Below are 27,825 nucleotides of genomic sequence, written 5' to 3' on the forward strand. Positions count from 1 at the left end.
TATTGAGTGCCAAATGAACAATCTTTGTTTACACAGGTTTTTTATTTTGTTTTTGAAGATTTAACTACTAGGCTTTTGTAATATTATTCAAGACCTTACATTCCATGTGCTCTTTTGTTTGACCCAGTTTGGTTTACTTCGGTATTAGATGTAAAGATTTTATGCTTGCCACTACTGCTACAACAATTGATTTTATCTTCTTGTTCAATTGAAATGTGTTCTACTGTTCTAAATTAAATTTGTGCAATTTTAAATAAAGAAAGAGGCTTTTTAGTTCTTCGCTATCTGCATGTAAATAATTCATCTCCTATACCCTTGTGCTACGCTAACTTCCCCACTGCTATGCAGTAATTCTAGTCTTAGCCATATTTGGGTTTTGTGCCCCATATCCATAACAACAAAACCGAATCCATACAACCAAAAATAGTCAGCCTACTCCATTAACAATCTCACAGAGCTCACTCTTCCTTTTTGGTTTCAGCAATCTTTTTCAACTGTTTTCAGTTTCACAAAATGGGTTGTTCTTCTGCTCTATCACCTTCATTACCATTTCTATCTACAAGCTACCATCCTGTTTTGAGACCATGTTATATTTTCTCTTTCATTAATTCTTCAACGCCATTTCTTAAATTTAGTAATATAAAGCAAAGGGTAGTGAGTTTGTCTGCTTCTGTTGTTGATAAAGAGCTTCAAGTTTCATGGTTGACTCCAGAGACAAATAAGGATGAGGATTATGGTGGTTGGGCAGTTGTTGAAGCTGAGAAGAAGAATAAAAAGAAGAAAGGTACATTCTTTTTGCGTTTTTGTTTTTCGTTTTGGAGAATGAGTTTTTGAAATTTTGTTAAATGGATTGTTTTTTTGCAGGTTTTTTGAGCTTTTTGTTAATGGGAGCTGGCAGTGGCGGAGCCAGGATTTTGAGTGAGGGTGAGCCACAAAAAGGGAAACATTTGAGGCCTTGTCTGGTACAAAACTAAGAGATTGCATTGCATACAATTATTTTGGTGTATGTTTAGACACTAATGTTTTAGTTTGATCTAGTTCTGTTTTTGCTCCAATTATATGTCACCAAAGAGATATCGATTTCAATTCTTACAAAAGATATGTTGTAACAATTTTGATGGACATACACCTCTATCATTTGATGAGAAAGGGAAGTCAAATTGTATTCTCTAATAAAACTTGTGTATAAAACATTACATTCCCACATCTTTTGTTTTGAATTTTTTTGCTTTACACCAAACTGAGACTATTGCTAGTTGCTACTAGTTTGGGATGGACTCAATGCGTACAGAAGATATTTCCTCAATATTTAGATGGTTGGTCCATAGGGAAAGGAGCTACTATGAGTATGAGTTTACGTGGTTTTTTATGAATATAATATAAATTGATCCAACTTAGAAATTAAAACACCGAAAAGAAGTATAAACTGAAAAGAGAGGAACAACTTATTAGTACTTTGCTATACACAAAAAAGCTACAATGGAATTTGCTTGCCGAGGCACAAATTTGGCACTGACGAAGTATCTGAATAAGTCAAAATTCATGGGTTCTTTGCACAGCTTGGCTGTTGTACAACCCTCTATATGTCTTGAAGAACTGTCTAAAAGTATTGATCGACATTTTTGCTGCACACAAAGCTTCCCAAAACTTCTAACAGATCTTAGGGCTAGGTGCAAACTTTCTCCGTCAAAGCAGTATATTATTTTATACTAAACACAGTGTATACTAAATTTAGAAATAAATTAGAGGTGATATACTCTTCATACGAGGAAGAGTGCATCCTATGATCCTAAATTCCTAATACATACGGACAAACCAACCCACCCACGTAGAGTGAGTTATACCTACTTCCATGACTACTAAAATAGAACTACATGAGAAAGGTAATGCAACATTTAGAATTTTAGATACAATTTTTTTCAGTATATAGGCAGGGAGGGAGGAGGGAGGAGGGAGAAGTCAAGAAGGTTGAGAGTAGAGAGAACGTGAGGGATTTTTGGGTTTCTTTTTCTTTTTGTACGGGTCGTGGTTTTGTTTTTTGCGTGTTAATTATATTTTTTGTTTTTTTTTGAGAAATCTGAGGGTGAGCCGCAGTACTGGCCCCCCCAGCTCTCCCACTTGGGGAGCTGGTGTTTTCAAATTTGTGATCTTATTCTTTGCCATTGCTTATAGTTCATTTACAAAAAAAGGTACTAAATGTTGTCTCATTGTCAATTCAAAACTAATCTTCCTAGAACATTTTATATCATTTAATAAAATAAAAGACTAAGGGGCTATTTGTTTTTTTGGGTTAAGTTATAAGAGGGTCTTATAAGATGGTCTTATAAAGTGGTTTGTTTTTCATTTTAAGTTTCTCTTATAAGCACTTGTAAAAATAGAAAAAACAAATACATAACATCTTATAGAGGGTTATTTGACAAATATAACCCTACTTTACATCACATTTAACATGAATAGATTAATTTGAAACAAAGATATAGTTTGATTTTCAATTTCAAATCAATTTTGATAATTAGAATATCGATTTTAGGAAACTACTTTAATTGGCAGTGGTGGTAGTGGTCTTAATAGCACGGTGGAGGTGGTAGTGGAAGTGATAATATTGGTCTTAATAACACGGTGGTGGTAGTGGTAGTAGTAGTAGTAGAAGTGGTGGATATCTTAATAGCATGGTGGTGGTGGTGGTGATAGTCTTAATAGTACGGTGGTAGTGGTAGTTATGCGGTAGTGGTAGTGGAGGCGATGATATTGGTCTTAATAGCACGGTGGTAGTGGTGGTGGTGGTGGTGATTGTCTTAATAGTAAAGTGATAGTGGTGGTGGTGGTGATGATGATGGTGGTGGTAGTGGCGGCAGTGGTGGTGGTGGTAGTGGTGGTAACCGGTGGTGGCTAGGGCAATGGAGTTATTTGGATAATAAGATAATGAAAAGGAAAGAAGAGATAAATGAGGTTATGGGTATATGGACGGGGGTGTTTGAGTCATTTTATAAGACTTATAGAATTGAAGTAGATCCAATTTTAATACTTATAGAATTAGAGCCTCTTATAAGATATTTCTAGTAGAATGCCTCTTATAAGAGGTAAAAAACAAACAAAAAAAATGTCAAAAATCACTAGGCCACATCTTATAAGAGGTTATAAGACCTCGTCTTATAAGATCAAGGTCTTATAAGAGGCAAAAACAAATGGCCCTAAAAGTAGAAGAGAAGGTGCAATGTGTGTTTATAAATTTGATACCGAAGGCATTGGGATTTGTTTGATTTTTGTTGGAGATTTTCAGGTTTCAAGTTGAAGTTAAATGGCCCATTGAATGTCTTTTAACTGTTTTTGAAATGAGCTGATTCAGATGACAATCAAAGTGGAAGCATTGAGTCGAGCACCTCTATTGAGACGACTCCAGATTACGCTTCTGAAGAAAAAGTTGAAATTAGTGATTCAGGTATACAAACTTTTCAGCACCTCACTTTGAAGAGCTTAAACCGATGTGGTCTATTTGAAGTATGTTTTCACGTGTCCCTTATTGTGTTTAGTATTTGGAAAAGATAGGAAAAAAAAATTGATCTCTAAGATATTTGCTCCTTGCGAAATTCATTTGTCTGCATGTGTCTTTTGTCGTGCTTGTCTAGCTGTTTTAATAATTGTTTTCTCCTCAATTCCATTTCAGAGTCAGTGAAAAAGCCACTCAAACGTGTAATTATTACTGTTGCTGCTGATTCTACTCAAAAGGAAGTTTTACAACTTCTGAAGAAATTGAAGGTTTGTTTCTAGAAAAACTCTTCAAAATCGGGAACATATCTGTAAATTACACGGTTCACCTTAGATGATTCTCTAATAAATTACGATTGTGACTGACTATTCTTTCTAAAAAAAATTCCCTTAAGCTTGAGTCTTTTTCTAAGCACGAGTTTCTGAATCGTTAGTAAGGCATGCAGATCATTGAAGATGATGTGAAGGAAAATGCTTTATGTACACGGAGGGAATATGCAAGATGGCTAGTCAAAGCAAATTTAGTGTTGGAAAGGTAAATGGATACTTTTGTGCAGCTTTAAGACACAGTATGATGCCTAAAATCAACTACGTTAAAATGAAATTACACGTTCTAATTTTGTATTCCACATACCTTCATTGTGAATGTCTGTTATGTACAAATAGGAACCCTAAGCATCGGATATCCATGCTTCCTTCCGAATCCATTGTTCAAGCATTTAACGATATATGTGGACACTGAAGACTCAGATTTTCAGTTCATACAAGGTGAGCTCCGTGATTTCCATTTCTATATGAATCTGTTTGTTTGGCAAGGATCTGAATGTTTTCGTCTATATCAATGTTTTTGTTGAATAGCTCTTGCAGAGGCTGGCATTGTTCTTAGTAAACTGTCTGAGAAGAACTACGGTTCTGATCAGGATGACCTTAAAACCCAAGAACGGATTAACTTTTACCCTGAGAGGTACATCATGTGCAAACTAGTCTTATAATCATGCCTGCTTCTTTTTCGAACATTTATATTTTGGTTGCTTTGTAAGCTTTAATCAGTTCTGCAGTTTCATATCTCGGTTGGACTTAATAAACTGGAAAGCCCAGCTAGAATATTCAAGCATCCAGCGGATAGGAGAGGTGATGGTCCTTATTTTATTCCATTTAGTGTTAATGACAGATTCACACAAACTGAAGCTGATATTTTTGACGTCTTTCCTATTGCTTAAACCTGACTTGTTTACAGTCCAGATATCAACCAAGGGAGTTGGCTTTATGGATGTGAGTATGATCAGTCCAGAAGCATCAGCTGAGTTTTTCATGGACATCCTGGCTGGTGACAAAAGCATCCTGAGAAATGTTTTTGGCATTTTTCTTCCTCTGTATCTGTTGGTTGGATAATGTGTCAGTACTTACTAAGCAGAGTTGTCAGTACCAAATCAGTTCGGATCTACCAAGTATCAAAGGATCTCTTCACGGTTTGTGATTGTTTATTTAAGATGCATATATAAGGTTGAAGAGTTAAAGCAGTTCTTGGTGCTTTAAATAGTTTTATGTAAATTTTCCACAATGTGAGGAAAAGAGCATGTTTATGAACTACTTTTAGCTGATTATGAAAACTGTATTTCTTTCAAGAGACGAAAATGTATTTAGTTAGTTCTATTTAGAATTTATGAAGTAGGCGTGGAATTGTAAATTGAAGGAATTACTACTATTCAATGTATCATAATAGACAGCGTGTTAGTTCCTCTTCAAGAAAGAAATAATAGACAGTGTGTTAGTCGGTCGTATACTTGTCATTTAAGTTTCTCTAGACTAGTTTTATACATTGTCGTCAACAGTAAAATTGCTATGCTATTTACCCTTGGATCTACAAGAATTTTCTTGGTTTTGATAGGATGTTCATTGGTTCTTGGATGTGAAAATTGACAAATTCTCATTTCCAGAAGTAACGTCATCTTCTTCGTCCTCAATTTTATGGAAATAAATAAATAGAGCACAGATCAAAGACTGTTCCATAACTCTCAACTCAAGTGCCGAGTCTGTCATAAAAAATACCGAAATCTGAGATGGATTTGTTTGTTAAAAAGGAATTGAAGAATTTTCATTTGGTTAGAAAGGGTGTCTGGGTGAAGCAGAACGTTTCGCTCGTGAGGCATACTCAGCAAAGATAGTTTATTTTTCTACAAGAAGAAAAGAGCAGACAACTCCCACGAGTTGCTGGGATGTTGATGACGGGTAGGATCTGATCCAACCCTTTTATTTTGTTTTTCCACTTGCCTTTGGATCTAACGAAACGTTCTTACCATGAACCAATATTAAATGGTAACACAGAAGATAAAACTTCAAGACAGTCAAATTTGAACTACATACATATGAAGCAAAACAGACAAGAATAAGTTCCAACTTGTTCAAAAGGGAACCACTCCCACGCAATTAACAGGATAGCATTTGTCCCTAAAACATGGAAATGCAGATCATATTAAAAGAAACTAGGAGCAACTGGTCCCTTTGAAAGGCCAAGACGGACTTCCATCCCGTGATGCATATCTACTGGACGGTAAGTTTCCGAGTCCTGTGGATCTGCAAGAACATCAGACAATAGAAAGTTAAAAACAAATAAAGAAAAATGATAGCACCATCACTTTAGATTGCATCAACACGTGACTATATTTCATGAAATCATCAGGACCAGAGTCTACCCAAAACCATGAGCATTTTCCTAAATTTCTACCAAAAAGAATAAACTCCTTCCACTTTTAAGGATGTAGAAGTGAATTATTTTGCCTACGAGTATTGCTTAGCAGTGTTAGTGAATTTTAAACAAAAACAAGGACTGCTTGAACTTACCACTGAAATCTTCAAATCCAAAATCGTCTAAGCTGCCAGTAAGAGCCTCGTAACCTAGCATGGCAGATGGCAAGGCACCTGGAGGTCTCTGAAATCTGCAAAAAGCCACAGGCAACAGAAGAAAGAAAAAGAAATTAGGTATAAGTGTAAAACAAGAAGAGGAAAAGTCAGTTTATTCAATGACAACCAAAAGTTGATGCGAATCTAGTGTTTTGCCTCCTTTAGATATTTTAACCATTGTCAAAGTATTAACTATTGAGTACCCATAGGTATAAGCTACCATCTAAGAACACGTCTAACCACATCCAACAAATCTTTACCAGCTCAAGGTCTTCTAAGTTTTAACACAGATTATAAGCATCCAAATTATGCTTTAAGGCGGCACAGTCTCTTTTAGATATAGTTTAGTGGAATTGGATTGAAGAATCGAAAACCCTTAATAAACTTTGCTGTTCTTCCTTTACTTCTCTCGACATCCTTTTCCCTTGACCCTACTTTTCTGAAACAGGCTTAGGCTCGCGTCAGACGAAAAAAGGTACAAGATTTCCTCTGATTAAATTTCCTCTAAAGTGGGTTTACAATTGTAAATGGACTTGCCTTCGCAAAAACAGAATAAACTCAAATCAAGGATTCGAATACCAAAATATGAGAAATGCCCCACAAAACAACAGCACAACACAACTGACTTAGCCCAAGTTCAATGGTTTTGTTCGGTATCCCACTATAGCACATTAGCATAGGGATAGTGTTAATGGGATGGTGCAAGTCGCACCCAATGGTTTCAAATTCCTAGCCGCCTCTCCTAATCGCGTATAGCCCAAATCAAGGCAATATTCCTACGCACAACACATAGATTTAGTAATTGAATCTCTCAATTTTGCCCCCTCTCTCTCCTCACCCAAATGAATTAAATAAAAATATTAGGGGTAGAAAAATAATTGAGTAAAATGGAATATTGTGTGGGACATGCTTGGTGTGTGGCATATTAACAAACACTTTCTACTCGCCATTGGGAGAGGCAAGTAGCTCAATATCTTTTTATCCGCCATTCGTGCTAACGTACAGACCATACGCCATCTCGGTAAAACTGACTGTATACATAGGTAAATTAATAGCAATAGGGTTGGCGGGTTAGTGTTTTGACGCGCCATTGGATCACAATTTTTCCATATTTGGTGGGATGGCGCACCATTGGACTTCGCCTCATATGCTACACTATTTCTACCCACAAAGTAAACTCCAACAACTCCACAGATAAAAATTGATGGAACAAGCAAAGCGAGTGTTTTAGAGCTGGGACGAGAAAACCAGATCATAGTCTGTTTTGGAGTCTGTATTAAGAGGGAAAAGACACTCTCACCTAGAAACCTACAGCCATGCTGCTCAACCAGCCGTCCCACCTACCAAAACTAAAGGGCAGAGACAGTGTCTTTTCATCTTCTTCCTTCTCTCGTCCCCTCACCAAGTTCACTTTACACTAGTACCATCCCCGAATATTTCCAAAATGTGTAACTAACAACAAAACTAACAATTTGAACACATTTTACCAGGAACAACGTTTATTTATAAAACCCAACCACTCACAAACACGAAAAGTTCTAAATACAAACAGCTGAAACCAACGTTATACACTTATACCATAAACCCACAGCTCAATTTCAAATGGTATTTTAACCAACCTAACTTTACAAAACATTCAAAACCCTAATTAACCAATTCTACTCAATTCGCTTTCAAACCTGGCCAGAATTTGTCTGTCAAGATCCATCTTCAAAGGAAAAGCAGATCCATAAGTGTTTTCAAGTATCATCCTCTTTATCTCCGCTTCCGTCTTCTTCACCTAAACAAAACCAAACCCATTAAACCAAAACCACTAAACTATAAAAAGACAAAACTTTTAAGTAAATTGTAAGTAATAGTACCGATTGATTAGCAGTTTGAACAGGGTGAACTTCAAGTATATCACTTTTCACTCCGTTTAATCCAAAACGAAGTGCATCGTTTTGAATCCCTCCAATCTCATGTTCAATTGTCTTCTTTGATGATTCCATTTTTTTTTTTTTCTTCTTGTTGTGCAATGGGGAATGAGGTTGTGTCTATTTTTCTATGTTTTCTTTTTTTGGTCGCAGTGGTTTTCTTGAGAAGCAAGAAGGGCTTTTTTTTAGTCACGTGTCTCGCACGAGTTTCGTATCGAAATATCGGTACTGATAATTTCGATCAGATTTTCTTTCGGTGAAATTATAGAATATTGGAAATGAAATATAGAAAGGGTTCAGGGACATATATTATATTAATATATAAACAAACTCAAAATCGTTAGGACATTTATAAATTTTGGATTAGGCTAATTTTTTATAGATATGATTTTCTAACTATTTTAAATATTTTTATAAATAATAAAAAAAATCAAAAATTTCTAAACTTGTCAAATATAGTATAAAAAATGGTGAAAATGAACGGTCTACAATTAGCCAAATTTTGTAAATTGTTAATTACATTGGGCAGGTTTTGAATTTTTTGATTTTTTTTTATTATTTGTGACAATGTTTAGAATAGTTATAAAATTATATCTACAAAAAATTAGCTAATCCAAAACTTATAAATATCGTAACGATTTTGAGTTTGTTTACATGTGTTAAGATAAAATATGTCCTTAGAACCCCTCCCATAAAATATTGGACTGGATTTCAGAAAAATACAAAATTCAGAAGAAAGTGGCACCTCTACTCCTCTAGGCTCCAGACTATTATTTGATACATACATACATATAATTATTGGTGGAACTGGGAGATTATGTGCCGTGTATTAATTGAAGAGGTTGTTGATGTTGTTTTTGACAAATAATCTTCGAAGTTGAGAGCTAAGACAAGCCAGAACCGATAATTTCTCTTTAGACCAAGCATAAATCTGAAAATCTGATATATTTTGGTTGTAAGCCAGAGACATGTGGACCATTTGACAACCAGTGGAGTTGCTGAGGATAAAAGTTTGGCAGCTACTGAAGCTGTGTGGACCTACAGAACATTTGATACTCTGTAACCACTAACCAGCTCTACCAATCTTCTTTAATAAATCACTTGACCTTTGTTTTACACTTTTACCATCTATGATCAAAACTTAAGTGCATGAATCCATTGATCAAATTAATGCGACTTGTATTATATAAGTTGCTTTGCATAGAGTATTATTAGACCACCTCTTTGTGAGAATGCAGAGTGTTAGACCATGCCAAAAAGGACCAAAAAAGCAAGTTATTAGATTTGTTTGGCTAGCTTTTCTACGCAACAATACATACAGAAACAGGTGATATTAAAAGGCAACCCCTAACTTTTCAACTTGTACGTCATTAAAGTTTTACCAATGGTACACTATATGTGGTTGTTCAGCAAATTAAACCATGCTAATAATAGTTAAAGAGATCTTATAGAATATGGCGGCAGTCTCTTAGTAAGAGTTATCCCAATAAGTGTACAAGAGTCGTTCTTCTGATTTCTGACCGACCATTGTTCCTTCCTATCTTATTCTAACGGCCAAAACAGATTCTATCAACTGTTTTTTGTTCAAATTTACTGTTTTCATAGTCTTTACAGTTGATATACTTGATTGATAGGGGAAGTAGCCTGGCCACTAGTTATTGGTGGGTGCTGAAGATCTATCTTAGCATGAAACTTGTGCTCAACTCTATAAAACGTAAACTTATTTGGACTTCATGCAAAACTTCTCCGACAGGAGTTGAGTAGATATAATGATGCAACTATTAAGTGTTTTAGTGTTAGATATGATTCTTAAGCCTAATGGTCTGAATTCTCAGTTATGAGATGGCTTGTCCAGTGTTTGGACACCTGCTGCAACTGACACTAAATGATTCCGAGGTAAAGATTTTATCTTCAACAAAATCTACATGATAATAAGATTAGTATTTCTAGTCGCTGCTTCAGTTGCAGCCTATGCGGTTAAGCATATTGGCTCCCAGTCTCCTAAGAAGCCAGACTCATTAATCAGGCCTTCAGGTATTGTTAACTCATTCTACCTTGTCAAATTATTGTCTTCATTGCATGATATATTTGATGTGACCGGAAAGAAATGGCCTTAGAACTAAAGATAATTCTTCTGTAATTTGTACCATATTTATCGCGATTAAATTCTATGGTGAACACTGAATTCAGAAAAAGGCGAACCATGCTTTGAACAACAACAGGATGAAGAAGACTGCAGGCAGTTTACAGATAGTAATGTTAATCCAGAAAAGGGTCATGTAAGTATCTTCATGTAGTTGAATTATTTGAGTAAAGTGATTTCTTATTTATGATTGAAAAACTTGTTACCTTTGCAGGGGGGTGAGGAAAAGGATGAAGAGGAAGAGGAAAAGGAAAGGAAGAGGAAGAGGAAGAAGAGGTTAAAAGAATCAGCAGCATAATAAACCCGGCTTCGAGCAATAATCTTTCTCTCGAAGATGAAGAACTTTTACCTGAATTTGAGGACTTCTTTTCTGGTGAGATTGAATTTCCATTACCAAATGACAAGTTTGACTTGAGAAGCGAAGCCCAGGCTGAGACAAATAGAATCTATGAAATTGAGATGGAAAAAAATGCAAATGAACTTGAACGTTTACGTAACCTGGTAAAAGAATTGGAAGAAAGGGAAGTGAAACTCGAAGGTGAGTTACTCGAATACTATGGTCTGAAGGAACAGGAATCAGACATTGTGGAATTACAAAGGCAACTCAAGATCAAGACAGTTGAGATCAACATGCTGAATATCAGCATTAATTCATTGCAAGCGGAGAGGAAGAAGCTTCAAGAAGAGATCGCAGAGGGAGCGGCAGCGAGAAAGGAGCTTGAGATGGCAAGGAACAGGATAAAGGAGCTGCAGAGGCAGATTCAGCTTGAGTCTAACCAAACTAAGGGCCAGCTGTTGATGCTTAAACAACAAGTTACTGGTCTTCAAGCAAAGGAGCAGGAAGCATTTAAGATAGCTGAGCTTGAGAAGAAGCTCAATTCTATGAGAGATTTAGAGGTAGCAGCTATGGAGCTTAAAAGAAAGAACAGAGAGCTTCAGCATGAGAAGAGGGAGTTGACAGTTAAACTGGCTACTGCTGAAGGTCGTGTGGCAGAACTCTCCAATGTGACAGAGGTAAATCTTAGCTATAATGGTTTAATGCCAGAATCTGATGGCATCACGAGTCCAGCATGTTCTAACTATTCAGTGTTTAATTAGTTTTAATTGAAATAACTTGAACTGCAATTTGTGTAGAGTGACATGGTTGCCAGTTCAAGGGAGGAGGTCAACAATTTGAGGCATGCAAATGAAGATCTTTCGAAGCAGGTGGAAGGACTTCAAATGAACAGGTTCAGTGAAGTTGAAGAGCTAGTGTATTTACGCTGGGTGAATGCATGCTTGAGGTTTGAGTTGCGGAACTACCAGACACCAGTAGGGAAGACATCTGCCCGTGATCTAAGCAAGAGTTTGAGCCCAAGATCTCAAGAGAAAGCTAAACAGTTGATGTTAGAGTATGCAGGATCAGAACGTGGGCAGGGAGACACTGACCTTGAAAGCATATCTTCTTTACCATCCTCTCCCGGAAGTGAGGACTTTGATAACACTTCCATGGATAGCTCTACCAGTAGGATTAGTAATTTCAGTAAGAAAGCTGGTCTAATCCAGAAGCTGAAGAAGTGGGGAAAAAGCAAGGATGATTCAAGTGTGCTTTCATCCCCAGGACGGTCTTTGGGAGGATATTCTCCTAGCAGGCCTAGTTTTAGTCATCGATCATCTGTATCAAGAGGTCCATTGGAATCATTGATGCTTAGGAATGCAAGTGATAGTGTGGCCATCACCACTTTCGGAAAAGAGCAAGATCCTACTGATTCTCCAGAAACGCCGAATCTACCACGCATTAGAACAGGAGTTGCTTCTAGTGATTCACTGAACACAGTGGCATCCTCGTTCCAGTTGATGTCTAAATCAGTTGAGGGGGTGATGGATGAAAAGTATCCAGCATACAAGGATCGTCACAAATTAGCCTTGGAAAGGGAGAAGGCAATCAAGGGGAAAGCAGACCAAGCAAGAGCAGAAAGGTTTTGTGACAGCTCAAGTTTGAGTACAAGCTTTGACTCTAGAGCCAAGATGGAAAGGCAGAAGAGGACAGTCTTACCACCTAAACTCGCTCAGTTAAAAGAGAAAGTAATTGTTTCCAGTGATTCCACTGAGCAATCCAACGACGATAAGGATGATACTCAAGTTGTAAGCAAAATGAAACTAGCACATATTGAGAAGCGTGAACCAAGGGTGCCAAGACCACCTCCTCAAAAATCATCTGCTGCTCCTGGTAAAACTAATACTACGCCAACTGGGATGCCACCGGCACCACCACGTCCACCTCCAGCACCAGGTGCACCTCCTCCACCACCCCTACCTGGTGGCCCACCTCGTCCACCTCCTCCTCCAGGAAGTTTATCAAAGGGGTCAGCAACTGGTGATAAAGTTCATAGGGCTCCTGAACTAGTTGAATTTTATCAGACATTGATGAAACGAGAGGCAAAGAAGGATACTCCATCACTGACTTCTACAACATCCAGTGTGACAGATGTGAGGAGCAACATGCTTGGGGAGATTGCAAACAAATCAACATTTTTGTTAGCAGTGAGTAACCACTTACTACAAGATTTATCTTCTTATTTTCTATGTGAACATAAATGCGTACTTCTTTTGAAAGATCAACACCAAAAGACATTCTGTGTGCTATTTTCCAGGTGAAAGCTGATGTGGAAACACAAGGTGATTTTGTTCAATCCTTGGCCACTGAAGTCCGAGCTGCTTCCTTTACTGATATAGAAGATCTAGTTTCGTTTGTGAATTGGCTTGATGAGGAATTGTCCTTTTTGGTATGCCTTGCTAAGATTTATTTCTTACATATGGCTATTTTTATTGATTATTACTGTTCTAGAGAACAAATCTGGTTTCACTTCCACTCGGGGGTAATTTTTTTTTCTTGTCTAGACTCTAGACTGAGCATGAAAGAAAACTTAGCAGTGTCTCAAACGTACCAAAGATGTTAATCTCACGGAAAAGAGATTCTGCAATGTGTTCTTACAAGTAAAGCTATATCTATCTGTATTGTGTCTGCGTGTATGTAGTGATCTAACCATATGTAAGGAAAATCTGAAAGACAACTATTAATTATTTGGGATCTAGATGTCTAAAAATATATCATAGTTGCCTGCGATGTGAGTAAATTAGAATTAGGAACAACATTTATCAAGGAATCCTTCATGCATGATAGTTGATTTATAGTTATGCTTCACTTATACCTGTACACTTTTGTTTTCATCATAGGTCGATGAGCGTGCTGTTCTAAAGCATTTCGATTGGCCTGAAAGCAAAGCTGATGCAATGAGAGAGGCATCTTTTGAATACCAAGACCTGATAAAATTAGAGAAGAGAGTCACCTCTTTCGTTGATGATCCCAAATTACCCTGTGAAGCCGCTTTGAAGAAGATGTATTCATTACTAGAGAAGTAAAGTTTTTTCACTAGGGAACAGATCAACGTCATTTAAGTCCAATTTTTAACCTACCAAAGACTTATTGTTCACTGGTTCATTGTTTCAGAGTGGAGCAAAGTGTTTATGCACTCCTGCGAACACGAGACATGGCCACGTCACGATATAGAGAGTTTGGAATTCCCGTTGATTGGCTGCAGGACTCAGGTGTAGTTGGAAAGGTATTACTCTCACTTAAACTCTGTGATATGGGTTTTTGGACCATATGTGAGAAACACACTCATCCTCAATGTTTGGAGCTGATAGCATTTGCTATTGAATTGCAGATCAAGCTCTCTTCGGTGCAGTTGGCGAGAAAATACATGATGCGGGTGGCATCTGAACTTGATGCATTGAGTGGAGCAGAAAAGGAGACAGTCAGAGAATTTTTGCTTCTGCAAGGCGTGCGCTTTGCGTTCCGTGTTCATCAGGTAAGTTTCAATGGTGTTAGGTCTAAAGAACAAAATCACAGTAGTAACTAGTAAGGTCGCCGTAGCTCTTAAAGAGCTGGCTCTGACTGAGGAAGATTACCACTCTCTGGATGGTATCTGTAGTTCTGTACCAAATGTTTGTCAGTTTCACCTATACGTATCTAATTATAGAGAAGACAAACTTGAAATGAAAATATCAAGTTTGCTTGATAAGAACATAAATATTAATTTGGACCCTCAAACACCATCGTCATACTTTTTTTCACCGCAACTTGCAACATGTTTTACCAGTTTGCTGGAGGATTTGATGCCGAGAGCATGCGTTATTTTGAAGAACTTAGAAGTCGGGCGACTGCAAGGAAAAGTGAACCAGAGAAGACATAATTATGAGGGTTTCTTCTGAGTACATCCAATCTTGATATACTCTTTTTTTCATTGATATTTTTCAATTTATCAATGTGTAGATTATTACTGGAGCAATCACAAATACAATTTATCTTTGATATTTCATTGTTCTTACTTCTTAATACGTAATTTTGAGTGTAATTCAGCCATGCTTACTTCCAAATTTCAATGCATGATAAAGTATGAACATGAAAGAAGTACTTGTAAATTGTAATGTTTTATGTTTACTTTTAAGCCAATTTTGCACTGTGAATCAAAAGCACAAAAGAGATATATAGTATGTGGCAAACAAGAACACACATAAATGGTAATCTTGATGACCAAACAAAGCACCTAATAAGCTAGTTAGCTATTACCTGACTACGCTTTGACGATAATGACCACTTTCTAGATGAGAGATCCCAAGATGAACACGGATGCAACCCCTTGGTAGTATTACCCTAACAAAGACAAGAAACTACTAAGGATAATCGAACAGAAATTGTGGAGAAAAATAGACTTCTGGGGAGATTTTGCAGAGCTTCTCCTATGTAGGTTATCACAGCATTTCCCCCTTTTTTTTCCCCTAGGGAGTTTAGATCCAGAGGTAGTATAACAGGGCTTGGATTTCGGGTTCTCTTAGCAATGTTGTTGCATTCTCCAGTTTGTACTGTCAAGGGGCATGTTTTCCCTTAATTTTGGATGTTTTCACACAAATCTTGTGCCTTGCTATTATTCTCTGCTCCTCGCCTCCTACATACATTTATAGTCGATCATTACTCATTTGATTCCCTACCAATCTTCAATGTCCTTTTCTTGCACAAAGATTGCCTAGTGCAGCCGTTTATTTCGGCCCAACAAATGTCTAGTAGAGCAAAGTAGGCTGAATATGGAGCATTTGACAACTCAATTGATGATAACAAGGTAAAATCCAGGAGTAGATAGGCACTAAAGCTTCAGAGGTTTTCGAGAAACACAATGTAGTAGAGTCGGGGGGAATTCGAGGATATGATTCATTTATCATCCCAATCCTAATTCATACAAGACGATACAAGATATAATTCAATCTTTGGATCATCTATCAATTCTGCACAAATAGTGACTAAAGCTGAATACAACTGCTATAGATCACATTGAAAATGAAACACTTTGTTCATTTGCAAAACTCGACAAGATAAGCAGAAACGAAATGTATATGTTACAACTTACAAGTTGAAACAAAGAAGAAACAAATAAGTCATATTAAAGCCATAATTCACACATAAGAGGAAGTAATATTTCTTACATCAGAAGGCATAAAAGCCAATACCATAAGAACAGCAAATATACCTATAGGAAGAAGTAGCAGCATGAGTGGCGGTGGAGGCAATGGCGGTAGAACAATTGGAAGTAGAAGTAAGGAAGCTGTTAAACAAACAAGTCCTAGTAATGATTTCACACTGAAGTTGAATGGTTTACTGCTGTTTCCTTGCGAAAAAGACCGAAAATAGTTTCTATTTTTCCCATCATCCACAGTTACTTTACTTGCTCTTTGATCCATTATAGCAGTATAGCACCAACCCAAATCTCAAAATCACAAATATAAGCTCAAACCTCAACCAAACCTGCTTTAATTAACAAATGCAGAATATCTTAATGTCTCAAAGTGCATCTTAGATCAATTATAGCAGCAGCTCATTTCCTATGCACTTCTAGTACTTATGACCAAACTCTATATTAAGATATCAAGGCTATGAATATAAATGGATTCTTGGTTAGACCTACACTTACCTAAGATATATCTTTCTTTCGTTATGTTGTGTGTTGGATTCTTGTTCTTCTTTTTGGACTTAGTGTGATGGAATGGATGCAGATTGCGATGGGTATGGAATCCTTTATAGTTTTAAGTTAAAGGCATAGGAAAAGAAAAAAAAAATACTGTTTGCGTTCATTGTTGCTGGTGGTTACATTCAGTGTATTCAATCTCAAGTGACAAGTGGGGTAGACTTTGTAGACAATAAGACAAGTGGGATGCATGGTTCGCACTGAAGGGGGACATTTGGGTGTTGTGGATTTTAAGGTTCTTCACCCCTAGTCCTACTACTGTCCTACGGTCCTACCTAACAACTTACGATACTCCTCTGTCTCCAAACACTCCATCTTCTCGCTCTCACTCACATCCATTTTCCATATTCCATCCTTTGCGATTCGGTATATGGCAAAAATTCAATACGAAAATAATTCAAAAATTATTTGGTGATTTAAAAAAACATAAAACTAGGTTTAAAACCCTGAATCCAGAATTAATTAGCTTAAAAGACATTGACTTTGGCAATTACGGCTAAAGCCCACCCGGTTATTTTAGTTATGATTTAAAAGGGTCCGATACATTAAGTTTAGGATAAATTAACTACCTCATCTTCTTTAGTTTTTTAATGTCTGTTTTAACCTTTCTTCTATTCTATCGTGAGTTAGTAGTTCCTCTCAAAGATCCGGAAGAAAAAAAGACAGAGAAGACGAAAAATAGACGGAGACCATTTATGATCATGGAAAGGTTCTCGGTCATTCCATAATGAGAACAAAATCCTTCTCCTAATAACCAACATCAACATCTTCCTCTCTTTCCCAAATTAATTCATCAATCGATAATGCTTTCTCCACCACTCACTCTTGTGTTTCTTGTGTGTGTCAAAATTAAAGAGAAGGGTGGAAGTTAACGTTGTCCAATTTACTTTGTATTTTATCAAATTGACATTTAGGTGTTTTGCATTCAATTGAGCTTTGCATTTGAATTTGTTTGAGATTGATCACTTTAAAGATGTAAATGTTAGAATATCAAGTGTGTCAAATGAGTGTTGCAATTGAATTTGAGTTAGGTGTGGAAGTATTACTTTTGTGTTTTGGAAAGTTTAGTAAAGGAAGATGCTTTTAGGTGTGCAATATTAGTCATCCACTCAGATGGGCACATTACAAAGCAGACCATATAATTAATTTATAATCGAATGGGCATGAAGTACTTATATATCAATGAGTTATATAAAATGAGTAGATAATTATAAATGTTCCTTGGATATCCATAATCATTTTAGCTTATGTCTACGTTAATTGTTAATATATATATATAGAGCGGATAATTTTTTTCTAATACCATGCTTTGTTTACCTTCCTCATGCACAAATTGTCATTTGTAGAATGTCTCATGTTTTGAATCGATTCATCACCGTTTTAATCCATATCTCTGCGACAAACTTTCTACTAAGTATGTCCATTAGTGTGAGTATAATAAAATGACTTGTATGTAGTGTGAGTTTCACGGTTGGTTGTTGCATTAGTAATAGACAATGCAACATCCATGTCTGAGTTGAGTTACGGTGTAATTGCAACATCCATGTTGCATGGGGAGTTCATAGTGGTTATTGCAATAGTAATCGATGCAACATTCACGTTGCATTAGAGTTGATAGTGCAACATTCATGTTGTAAGAGTTGCCCTTGCAACCTGCGATGGTGATTCTTGCGAAAAAGTAATAGTTGCAACATCCATGTTGTTGTAGAAAGTTAATAGTGCAACATCTATATGAGAGTTGATAATGGTTGTTGCAATAGTAATAGATCTGCAAATCCATGTTGTTGTAAAGTTGACAATGCAATATGAACCATCCTTAAGTTAAAACAACATCATATCGAAAGTGAGAGTTGATAAAAAAAATCCATGTTGTTGTAGAGTTGACAATGGTGTATACGATAGTAATAAATGCAACATCCATGTCTCTAAAAGTTCAATGTAACATTCCTGGTTGTTATAATATTAATAGACATCCATGTTGCGGTGTTTTGGAGAAATTTGGAGAGAAATCAATAGGAAATTTTAAGGACAAAATTACCGATTGAAATTTCCAAAATTTTAAAGTTAAGCGGGTTTCACGTTATTTGTTTTGTCTTAAAGGACAAAGTGGTAATCTAACTCAAAAGTCAACCGGATGGGCTTTACAATAAATAAAAAATCGGTGTCTTTTATCCATAATTAAACCATTGGGCTTTAGGCAAATTAAAAAAATGGGACGGTCAAAAATTCGGCAAAAAATTCGCAATATGATAATTATGCAGTGTTTAATTAATACGCGTTTTAAACGTTTAGTTGCAAAAATTCAAAAATAAAAATTTCATGATATTATGTTAGTAAATATTAATAATGGTTGTAATTTTTTACAACATAACAAACATATCTAAACAATTTAGCTACAAAAATATTGAAACCAATTGAATGGTCCACATATGTATCTTCATTTATTTGTTCTTGGATTGAAATTAATATTCAAATTTCAACACACACCATGACATGACAATTTAAATATTGCCCAAAAAATATAAAAGCAAATCTTTTTTATTAATTTATCACTAAAAATGTAAGAGTGAGGGACTTAAAGTAAGAATGAAGACATAAAGTACATAAAAAATAACAAAAACGCGACCGAATTTTTATTCTTTTTTTATTCTTTTTTTTAGCCGAATTTTTAACCGGATTTTTTATTGGCAAAATCCGTATTATTCGTTTCAAAAAAAAAAATCACGAACTATTACGAATCTTTCAAACATTCGGAAGTATTATACGTTTTGCCCTTCAAAAATTTGATTCGGAAATAATTCAGCAAATTGCTAACAAAATATTGAACCATCTTAATAAAACCACGAACAAAAAATAAAAAATAATGGTGTATATAAATATGTCTCTAAAAGTCACCCTCATCTCTACAAGTTCTATTAACTAACTTCATCATTTTCAATAATTTGGTTGATGGCTGACCATTGGGTTTCCAAAGTTCAGTATCCGTGAGAATCTCCTTCGCATAATCTAACTGATTGTTGCATTCATTTTTTGAGTATATCTTAATCAAATCATACAAACTGCAAATACAACACTCCGATGCGATATAAAAAAAAATCCCCATCCTTCTCCATTACAAATAATTGGACTGTATTTGCAAGAGATTCAGAAATAAAAAGATTTAGCTTCTCTTCAACCAGATCACAATGAGCCCGCACAAATCTCTTAACCGTAATGGGGCGGGCATCAAACTCCCCCTCATACACAATGGTGCATTCACTTCCCAGCCCAATTATATTTTTAGAAACAAATAAGCTATTTATCAAACGTCCATTGGCATGCTCACTAGTATAGCTTGACCAACCAAAAATTTATGAGTTCGGTTATCTATTTGGTAATTCCGGATCTAAGAGCATCTTTAGCAGAGTAACCAAAAAAACACCAAAATTTTGAACAAAAAAAAAAAACAACATCTTATCAACGGTTTGCCAAAAACGGCCATATAATTTTACGGTTTTGCCAAAACCCCATTTTTTTAAAAAACGGTTTTGCCAAAACGTGCTATAATCATTTAACTCTCGGTTTCGCGATGTTCTCTTCATTTTTCATGTTCCCTCTCATCTAAACTCATTTCCTTGAGCAAAAAAAAAATAAAAAACACTACCAAAACTCTTGAAGATTTTTTCAATGGATCATTCATCTTTTTTTTATTCATCTTCTTCTGATTCTTCATCGAGCTCGAGTTTGAGCTCGAGCTCTTCAAATGATAACACTGCAGTTAAAACTCGCAAATTAGTGGCTATTGCTTTACCTTTGGTTCGACATAAATGCGAGTTTATCGTCGGCAAGAAGCGGAGTCTTCTTATAGACCACATGGTGGTTCGAAGAAAGGAAGAAAATATAAGCCTCGTCAGTACGAGGCAACACTGGCTCGTGTAAATGCTAACTACTTTGGCGCAAATCCTATATATCGTGACCACGACTTTCGACGCCGATTTCGTATGGGCCAGTCATTATTTACTCGTATTTTCAATCATCTTAATCATAATGTACCATATTTTCAACAAAAAATTAATTGTGCGGGTAAGTTTGGGATTAACTAAAAAATAAAAGTAATTGCTACTATACGAATGCTTGCTTATGGGACTGCCGCTGATCTAATAGATTATATGTTACATGTTGCTGAGTCAACTGTTCATGAATGCATGCGCTATTTTTGTGATGGAATTATTAGAATTTTTGGAGGTGAATACTTGCACAAACCAAATGCTGTAGATATTCAACGTTTGCTTAAAGAGTCTGAGGAACGCGGATGGCCTGGAATGCTAGGAAGCATTGATTGCATGCACTAGCAATGGAAGAATTGCCCATCCGCGTGGCAAGGGTCTCACACTGGCCATAAGCATAAACCAACAATGATTTTGGAGGCAGTTGCCGATCGTGACGCATGGATTTGACATGCTTTTTTTGGAATGGCGGGTTCTCACAATGATCTTAATGTGCTTGACCGCTCACCAATATTTGATGATATAGTCAATGATGAAGTTATTTCTTGTAACTACACTATGAATGACCATCATTATGATATGGGCTATTATTTGGCTAACGGTATTTATCCTAATTATACCACCTTGATTCAAACGATTGCTAAACCGACTATTGCACAAGACAAATATTTTGCAAAGAAGCAAGAAGCTGCTAGAAAAGACATAGAGCGGGCGTTTGGTATATTACAGTCGCGTTGGGCTATTTTAGTGAATTCGTGTAGGTTATGATATTTGGAGACCATGGCTACTGTTATGAGGGCTTGCATTATTTTACACAATATGATTGTGGAAGATGAACGCGAAACGGATATCCCGTAGTATATTCCTGATTTGGAAATACCAAGTAGAGAAAGTGCTCCTGAAGATGAACACCACTTTGTTCTATCTCGTTGGGCATCGGCGCCGAAAAGGGTTCGTTCAAAAGTTGTTCATGATAGATTGAAGAATGACTTGGTTGAGCATTTGTGGAGTAGGCGTGGGCGGACTTGATTTCTATTTTTATTTGCACTTCAGTTAGACTTTGTGTTTATTTATTGTTTCAATTTCTATGTATTTGTGTTCCAAGTTTATTTCTATGTATTTGTGGTTTTATGAAAGGATTTCTGTATATAAGAATTTTGAAAATACAAATTTTTTTTAGAATGATAAAAAGTATCAACTTTAAATTAAAAGAAAATATTCAATTAAAGTACATTCTAATTAAAATTAAAATACAAACTTAAATTAAAGTACGTCATTAATTAAAAGACATAAATTAAAAGACAAATTAAAATACTCAAATTAAAAAACATACAAACTCAAATTAAAAGACATATAAACTCAAATTTAGACTATGCACTACTTTGACTACTACCAGTGATATTGCCAAGTCGATTCTTCATTTTTTGTAAAATTTATGCCCTTTTGAGTTGTCAAATTTCGCGCTCGTCTTCGGGTAATCCTTCTAATTTCATTCCTAATATTTTCGCATCATTTTCATCTTCTCGAACTCGGAGCGCATCTTTCTTCAATTGAAGTTTTTCTTTTTGGATTTGAAACTTCCAATCCATCGAACTTTTCTTCAATTGAAGTTTTTCGAATTCCATCTCATATTTCTTCAACTGTCTTTGAGCTTCTAATTCATAGTCTTCTTTGGTGGTTTTAGAAAGTTCCATCAGAAAAGCATCAAGTTTCTTAGCGGATTCCTCCACTTTAGAATCACCTTATTCTTTCTCTTTTTGCTTTATTTTTTTGTCTTCTTTCTTTCCAAAAGGTCTATCCTCAAGCCCATGAACTTGGTGTGGATCATAATCCATTGATTGAGTTGTCGCAGTTGATATTGGAATTGATGAACCTCCTTCCCCATTGTTTGACTTCGACTTTTTGGTGGGATGCAAATTATTTCTCAACTGTAGCCTCTTCCATTTGGGTGAGTCTTTCACCATATTATAGCATTGCATCCACTTCCAAACCCCATTATGCATCGCATATGCACTTATTGCTTCCTCAACCTACCAATTAAGCAAAAACTAAATTAGAATTGAAAAATATATTTGTTAATCAAAATAACAAATAAAAAGTAAATACTTACCATCATATTGTCATTATAGCCACTTTGAGGAGATGCTTGAATTTTAGAAAGAATAGCATGAAACTTGTTGATATTAGCTTGAATAATAGACCAACGGTGTTTCATACCCGTCAAGTTGCGTTCGGTTATTCTTCCTAAATTTGCATGAAATGCATTTAGAATTCTAGCCCAAAAATCGTTCGGCTTTTGCTCATTTCCTACTACACCATCTTGACTAACTTGTAGCCAACTATTGGTGAGAGCAATATCTTCTTCTTGTATCCATGAAGCCCCTCTTGATTTTGATTTTGGTTCTTGACTCATTGTTGTTTTAAGAATAGAGAGTAAAGAGTAGAGAATAAAGAGTAGAGAGTAGAGAAAGTAAGTGAGGTTAAAAATATGGGGTGAGTGTTTCAATTTATAGGGTTAGAAAGATATAGCCGTTTTTTTGCCCATTTTTGTTGTTGTAATTGTTTTAGAAAAACCGCGGTTTTAGCAAAAATTGCGTTATAGAAGCCCATTTTAGCCAGAAGCCCACGCGATTTTCTTAAAAACCGCGGTGTTCCTACAACCGCGTAAGTGATTTGATCTGACACAAAACACGGAACCAAATATCGGTCGATTTGGTGTTTGGTTTGGTGTTTTTTTGGTGTTTTCATCAACATGTAGCTCTCCTAAAATTGAAAAAACACCAAATTCTTGATGCTAGGTTGATATCACTACTAAAGATGCTCTAATAATACAACACTATATAACAACAACATTAATTTTTGTTTTGATAACATTGGAGGAATGAAAAAGATTTTATTAATCCAGATCAATTTGAAGAGGTTGATGGGCATGAACATTATGATTTTGAAATTAATGATGAAGCCAAAAATTGTGTTGCGAGAAACAATAGAGATTGGGTCTCAAAGTGTTGAAATATGAGAGGAAGCTAGATTATGAAAATGAACTGGACGAATTATCAATATTTGTGTAAATGAATAAGTGGCAACATTTAACATTTTTTGTGGAGTTCTTTTTGTATGTTAGAATTAATAATTCTATGTGGTGGTAGTTTAGCATTTATGGAGATACATTTGTACAAAAACGGTACAAATATGTTGTGACATAATATCAACGATGGGAACCCACAAATTTTTTGTTCATAAAAATCTAGTCTATATTAACAAGGGAGAAGAGAGAGAGATGATATTTCATAGTCAAACTCTTCTAGTCGTATTAGCCACATGTGATCTAGATATCAAACTTTGTTAGAGAAAAAAAAATACCTAATGTGATCTAGAGATCAAACTTTGTTAGAGAAAAAAAATTACCTATAGATTAAACTCATCTTCATTTTGACAATTGTAATAAGGTGCCCTCTAAATGGAGGAGAGATCGATCTCTCTTCATTAGGACTCTAAACAAATATCACAACCAGCCATATGGTCATGCAACATTAACACTTGCATCAGATAGTTCATGTTCCTGCTATAGATTGTAAAGAACAAAGATCTGTATAATAAACAAAAATTATGGAAAACACAATTTTTCTAACAAAAACAAAAAAATAACTAGTAAAAGGCACCTTCCAAAAATCCCAACAGTAATCAATAAGAAATGTAAAAGACACATTCCAAAATCTCCAACATCTACCTACAACCAATAAAAAATAAGGAATAGTCCCCCATTGATCACATCAAATTCTAACAAAAAACAACAAAAATAGTTTTGGATTAATTTATCACTAAAAATGTAAGAGTGAGGACATAAAGTACATAAAAAATAACAAAAATGCAACCGAATTTTCATTTATTTTTTGTTTATTTATTTATTTTAGCCAAATTTTTGAAAAATTCGACAAAATCCATATTATTCGTTTCAAGGCAAAAATATTGCGAATTTTTTAAATATTCAAAAATATTATATGTTTTGCCCTTAAAAAATTCGATTCGCGAATAATTGGACGAATTGCTAACAAAGATCCCATCTTCCTCAGATGTAACTATCTCTCAATCAGATATAATCATGGACTGAGAAAATATTTAGAAATCAATCCACTGATTTCCAAGTTCCAACGTTGCAATTCGGACCATGCTTGGTCAGTTGGTCGTTCGCTCCTAGTAAATAGTTTGCAATTGCAAATGGTTCGCATTGCAAGTGGGTACCACAGAGCAAAGGCCCGTTAATTTATTGAGTAGGGGGTCTATTTGTTCCCTAACCCACACAAAAATGGAGGGGTCATCACTGCCCGTCGGCCTCCCACGCTAATGCCATAATGGAGCTAAACTAGTCCTACTAAACTCTTATTAGTAAAGATTTCACACTGAAGCTGTTAATGCCATAATGAATTTTGCTGAGATACAAAAAAGTCGCCATTAGTTAAACTTGTTGAAATATGGATCTTAATTTGGGTAGGCTTGGTTAGAATCCAGGCCTATGCCTATCGTTTGAAATATCGAGTTGGGCTTGGGTCTGATTGTAATTGTATAAAGCTTGAAGTTTTTGTTGGGCTTTAGTTCGATCTCGGGTTTCAAATTGAACTTATGGAACTTAATTATGTAGTTTAAATCCGCAATCATTCTACACTTTTAACAGTTTTAAGTGTCAACACATTTTTGCCTTCAACAATTGACCTGACATATCCATGGTAAAGAGCTATGATTAGGTCATTCAGGTGCATCAACCGTTCAACACCCACCAAAACTACAGACGACAGAGAATTATTGAAGCAAATTTCCAGTCACGAACAAATACTGTAACATTTTTCGAAAACCACACACTAAATATTTTCCAAACAAATAGGGTAATCTTTTTCTTTCAAATCTAATAATATTATTATTATTATTTTCATCTAAATGCATTATTTGTATAGTTGTATATAGGGGTGGAATTTGAGCAAAGTAGCTCGGGCTCGGCTCGTTTAAGCTCAGTTCAAGCTCGCTCATTTAACTAAATGAGTCAAATTTGAGCCTATATTTAAGGGTGGAATTTGAGCCGAGGGTTCGGAGCTCGTTTGGGCTTGGCTAGTTTAAGCTCGGCTCGAGCTCGCTCGTTTACTATATGAGCCGAGCTCGAGCTCAAATAAAAGCTCGTGTAACAAATGAGCTTGATGAAACTCGGCTCGTTTAGTTCAAATAACATATTTATAGTGTAAAATAACCGAGGGCTCGGAGCTTGCCTTGGGCTTGGCTCGTTTAAGCTCGGCTCGAGCTCACTCGTTTAACTATATGAGCCGAGCTCGAGCTCAATTTAAAGCTCGTGTAATTAGCGAGCCAAGCTTGAGCATTGTAAAGCTCGGCTTGTTTAGCTCGAATTCCACCCTTACCTATATTATAGCTCACTTAATAAACGAGTAGAATGAAACTCGGCTCGTTTAAGCTCGGTTCGGACTCGTTCATATAATATATGAGCCAAGCTTAAACATATGCTAAAGTTTGTTTAAATAAACTAGCTGAGCCGATCATACCCCTACTTGTATACTTGTATATCACTTTTCTCATTTAAGAAGAGGCGCGCACACGACTACACGAGTGAGTATAGCAATTAAGAAATCTATATGAATTGCCAATCAATCAGTCCCTATATGGACTACTTGATGGTTGTATTCAAGTAAGAAACTCTTATTACAAATTTTAATTCCATAATTTAGTTTATGAAAATTTTCTATGAAGTGAATCTCTAAATTCAGTTAACCTTAAATGATCTTCAAAATTAAATGGGTCTGAAACTTCCTTCTCATGAATCTTGATCAAACAAGAAGAGTTAACAAAAAGAAAAACTTGTCACACAGCTAACATATACAAACATCCATCAAGAAACCATATTCAGCCCATTCCAACAACATAACAAACCAATCCTAATGAACCCGAGCCAGTGCATAACCCGGCAACGGACTAACACGCGGCGACCTTGGAGGTAATTCTGAAAGTCGATTACCAGTATGATCATAGTATATCACACCAGAAAATTCAGGTGGTTGACATTTTTCACCCATCAAAATACTCCTTTGCCATAAACCACCATCTCCAAATCCTTCTTCGTCAAGAAACTCCGCCTCGGGTTTTCCGTTAATATGTCTCTTCTTATGAGCAAATGGATTTGCTTTATTGAGAAGTTGCTTTGATGAAGCTAATGATGATATTGGACCAAGTCTTCTTGGAATGTTTGGATCAGGCTTGAACTTCTTTGCAACTCTGTTTGCCTGTTTAGCGCAGAGATTTAGAAAAGCTGATAATGATATGAATAGCCTTGTCATGTTTTTGCAACTCTCTCGTGCCAAGTCAAGATTAACAAAGTTGTGTTTTTTGAAAGAAGAATGAGAGGGTTGTAGGCTTTATATATAGTGAGGGGGTGTTGGTATTACCTGACCTGCAGTAGCCAGTGCCACTTTGGTTATTATTCCATTTCATGTTTTATTCAGTGATGCTGATAATAACCAGTAAAACACAAACTTTTGTTTTGTTTGGTTTTTTCACACTTCAAATGATTCGGATTAGAAAACTATCATTATTCACCATTCCACATATATTTAGTTGCTTTCAAATATATGATTTTGACCAGCATGAGGGGCGGATCCAGGGGGCGGGGGTGTGCTGCAGTACACCTAACTTTTCCGTCGAAAAAAACAAATACTAATTATATAATAGTATATATTCACCCCAAAAAAATATTTGAAATGCATGTTAGTTGTATAGCAGCCTTATTGAGTCACAATCCTGGATCCGTCCAGCATCATTGCCACACAAAATCCACTAATGAATTTATTTATTTATTTGGATAAAATGCGCTAATTAACAAAAGTTCTCATTGTTCTCCAGTTTCCGGTAATACATCACACTTGGTTGAAATTTGAAGTAGTGGTAGTTGGGTTGGGTCAACTCAAAAAGCTGCTGAACTAGACAGGCGAAGGTCAGAACCCTTTTTGTATATTTGTCCATATGTATCGTGAAATCATCTTTTGACTAACGTGCAAGTTGCAATTTTAGGTGCTTCTCCTCTTTCTCGGACCCACCAATTTCAATATAGGAACTTAGGAAGGTCTATTTGGATTTTGGACCATTAACCACTCCATTGAAAATTTGAAGCTCATCCAAGAGGAATGCATCATAAATGGTGGATATCCACTCAGTAAATATCATCTTAACCTTAGCTAAGCACTAATTTTTGTGCTCTCCATGTGTTGATGTTTGAGAAACTTTTGTCCATGACTCCATGCCTGCTTTTTTTCTTCGTTCTAATAATCTTTTAATGGGTAGCT

At 35.9% G+C, this 27,825-nt stretch overlaps 4 protein-coding genes and 1 long non-coding RNA gene across 5 annotated transcripts; 2 read left to right on the forward strand and 3 right to left on the reverse strand.

The window, feature by feature from the left end:
• The first annotated feature begins 1,281 nt into the window (after positions 1-1,281).
• On the forward strand, positions 1,282-5,267 carry LOC147517646 (uncharacterized). Its single transcript, XM_086593665.1, has 9 exons — positions 1,282-1,316; positions 2,095-2,189; positions 3,347-3,439; positions 3,665-3,756; positions 3,933-4,021; positions 4,153-4,254; positions 4,345-4,450; positions 4,545-4,617; positions 4,724-5,267. The coding sequence occupies exons 1-6, from the start codon at positions 1,282-1,284 to the stop codon at positions 4,226-4,228; spliced, it is 480 nt and encodes a 159-aa protein (XP_086449791.1). The 3' UTR covers positions 4,229-4,254; positions 4,345-4,450; positions 4,545-4,617; positions 4,724-5,267.
• A 528-nt stretch (positions 5,268-5,795) lies between these two features.
• On the reverse strand, positions 5,796-8,489 carry LOC147517647 (cyclin-B1-2-like). The gene is made up of 4 exons (XM_086589795.1): positions 8,250-8,489; positions 8,067-8,167; positions 6,328-6,422; positions 5,796-6,060 (listed from the first exon to the last, which is right to left on the reverse strand). Exons 1-4 carry the CDS (start codon positions 8,376-8,378, stop codon positions 5,960-5,962), a joined length of 426 nt encoding a protein of 141 aa, XP_086445921.1. The 5' UTR covers positions 8,379-8,489; the 3' UTR covers positions 5,796-5,959.
• Positions 8,490-9,729: 1,240 nt separating this feature from the next.
• Positions 9,730-14,910, forward strand: LOC147517648 (protein CHUP1, chloroplastic-like). Its single transcript, XM_086589796.1, is given in 10 exon segments — positions 9,730-10,337; positions 10,494-10,582; positions 10,661-10,696; positions 10,699-11,460; positions 11,581-12,969; positions 13,080-13,211; positions 13,663-13,844; positions 13,937-14,048; positions 14,154-14,297; positions 14,589-14,910. Coding segments are annotated over 10 exon segments (3,048 nt in total). The 5' UTR covers positions 9,730-10,228; the 3' UTR covers positions 14,682-14,910.
• Positions 14,911-15,780: 870 nt separating this feature from the next.
• Positions 15,781-16,641, reverse strand: LOC147517649 (uncharacterized). The gene is made up of 2 exons (XR_015211522.1): positions 16,452-16,641; positions 15,781-16,285 (listed from the first exon to the last, which is right to left on the reverse strand). It is a non-coding gene; the product is annotated as an uncharacterized LOC147517649 (long non-coding RNA).
• A 9,783-nt stretch (positions 16,642-26,424) lies between these two features.
• Positions 26,425-26,823, reverse strand: LOC147517650 (uncharacterized). Its single transcript, XM_086593666.1, has one exon. The coding sequence runs from the start codon at positions 26,821-26,823 to the stop codon at positions 26,425-26,427; it is 399 nt and encodes a 132-aa protein (XP_086449792.1).
• Between the last annotated feature and the right edge of the window lie 1,002 nt (positions 26,824-27,825).

The sequence above is a fragment of the Coptis chinensis genome, chromosome 2 (assembly GCF_015680905.1).
Source record: "Coptis chinensis isolate HL-2020 chromosome 2, ASM1568090v1, whole genome shotgun sequence".
Classification (NCBI taxonomy): Eukaryota; Viridiplantae; Streptophyta; class Magnoliopsida; order Ranunculales; family Ranunculaceae; genus Coptis; species Coptis chinensis.

Excerpts from the sequence above, each read along its gene's own strand:
- LOC147517646 (XM_086593665.1), top strand. The coding sequence starts at position 1,282 with ATGCGTACAGAAGATATTTCCTCAATATTTAGATG. Across the intron at positions 2,190-3,346 it reads TAGTTCATTTACAAAAAAAG|ATGACAATCAAAGTGGAAGC; the intron begins GTACTAAATGTT and ends GAGCTGATTCAG. Across the intron at positions 4,022-4,152 it reads GCAAATTTAGTGTTGGAAAG|GAACCCTAAGCATCGGATAT; the intron begins GTAAATGGATAC and ends ATGTACAAATAG.
- LOC147517647 (XM_086589795.1), bottom strand. The coding sequence starts at position 8,378 with ATGGAATCATCAAAGAAGACAATTGAACATGAGATTGGAGGGATTCAA. Across the intron at positions 8,168-8,249 it reads TTCAAACTGCTAATCAATCG|GTGAAGAAGACGGAAGCGGA; the intron begins GTACTATTACTT and ends GGTTTTGTTTAG. Across the intron at positions 6,423-8,066 it reads GACAGACAAATTCTGGCCAG|ATTTCAGAGACCTCCAGGTG; the intron begins GTTTGAAAGCGA and ends GGCTTTTTGCAG.
- LOC147517650 (XM_086593666.1), bottom strand. The coding sequence starts at position 26,823 with ATGACAAGGCTATTCATATCATTATCAGCTTTTCTAAATCTCTGCGCT.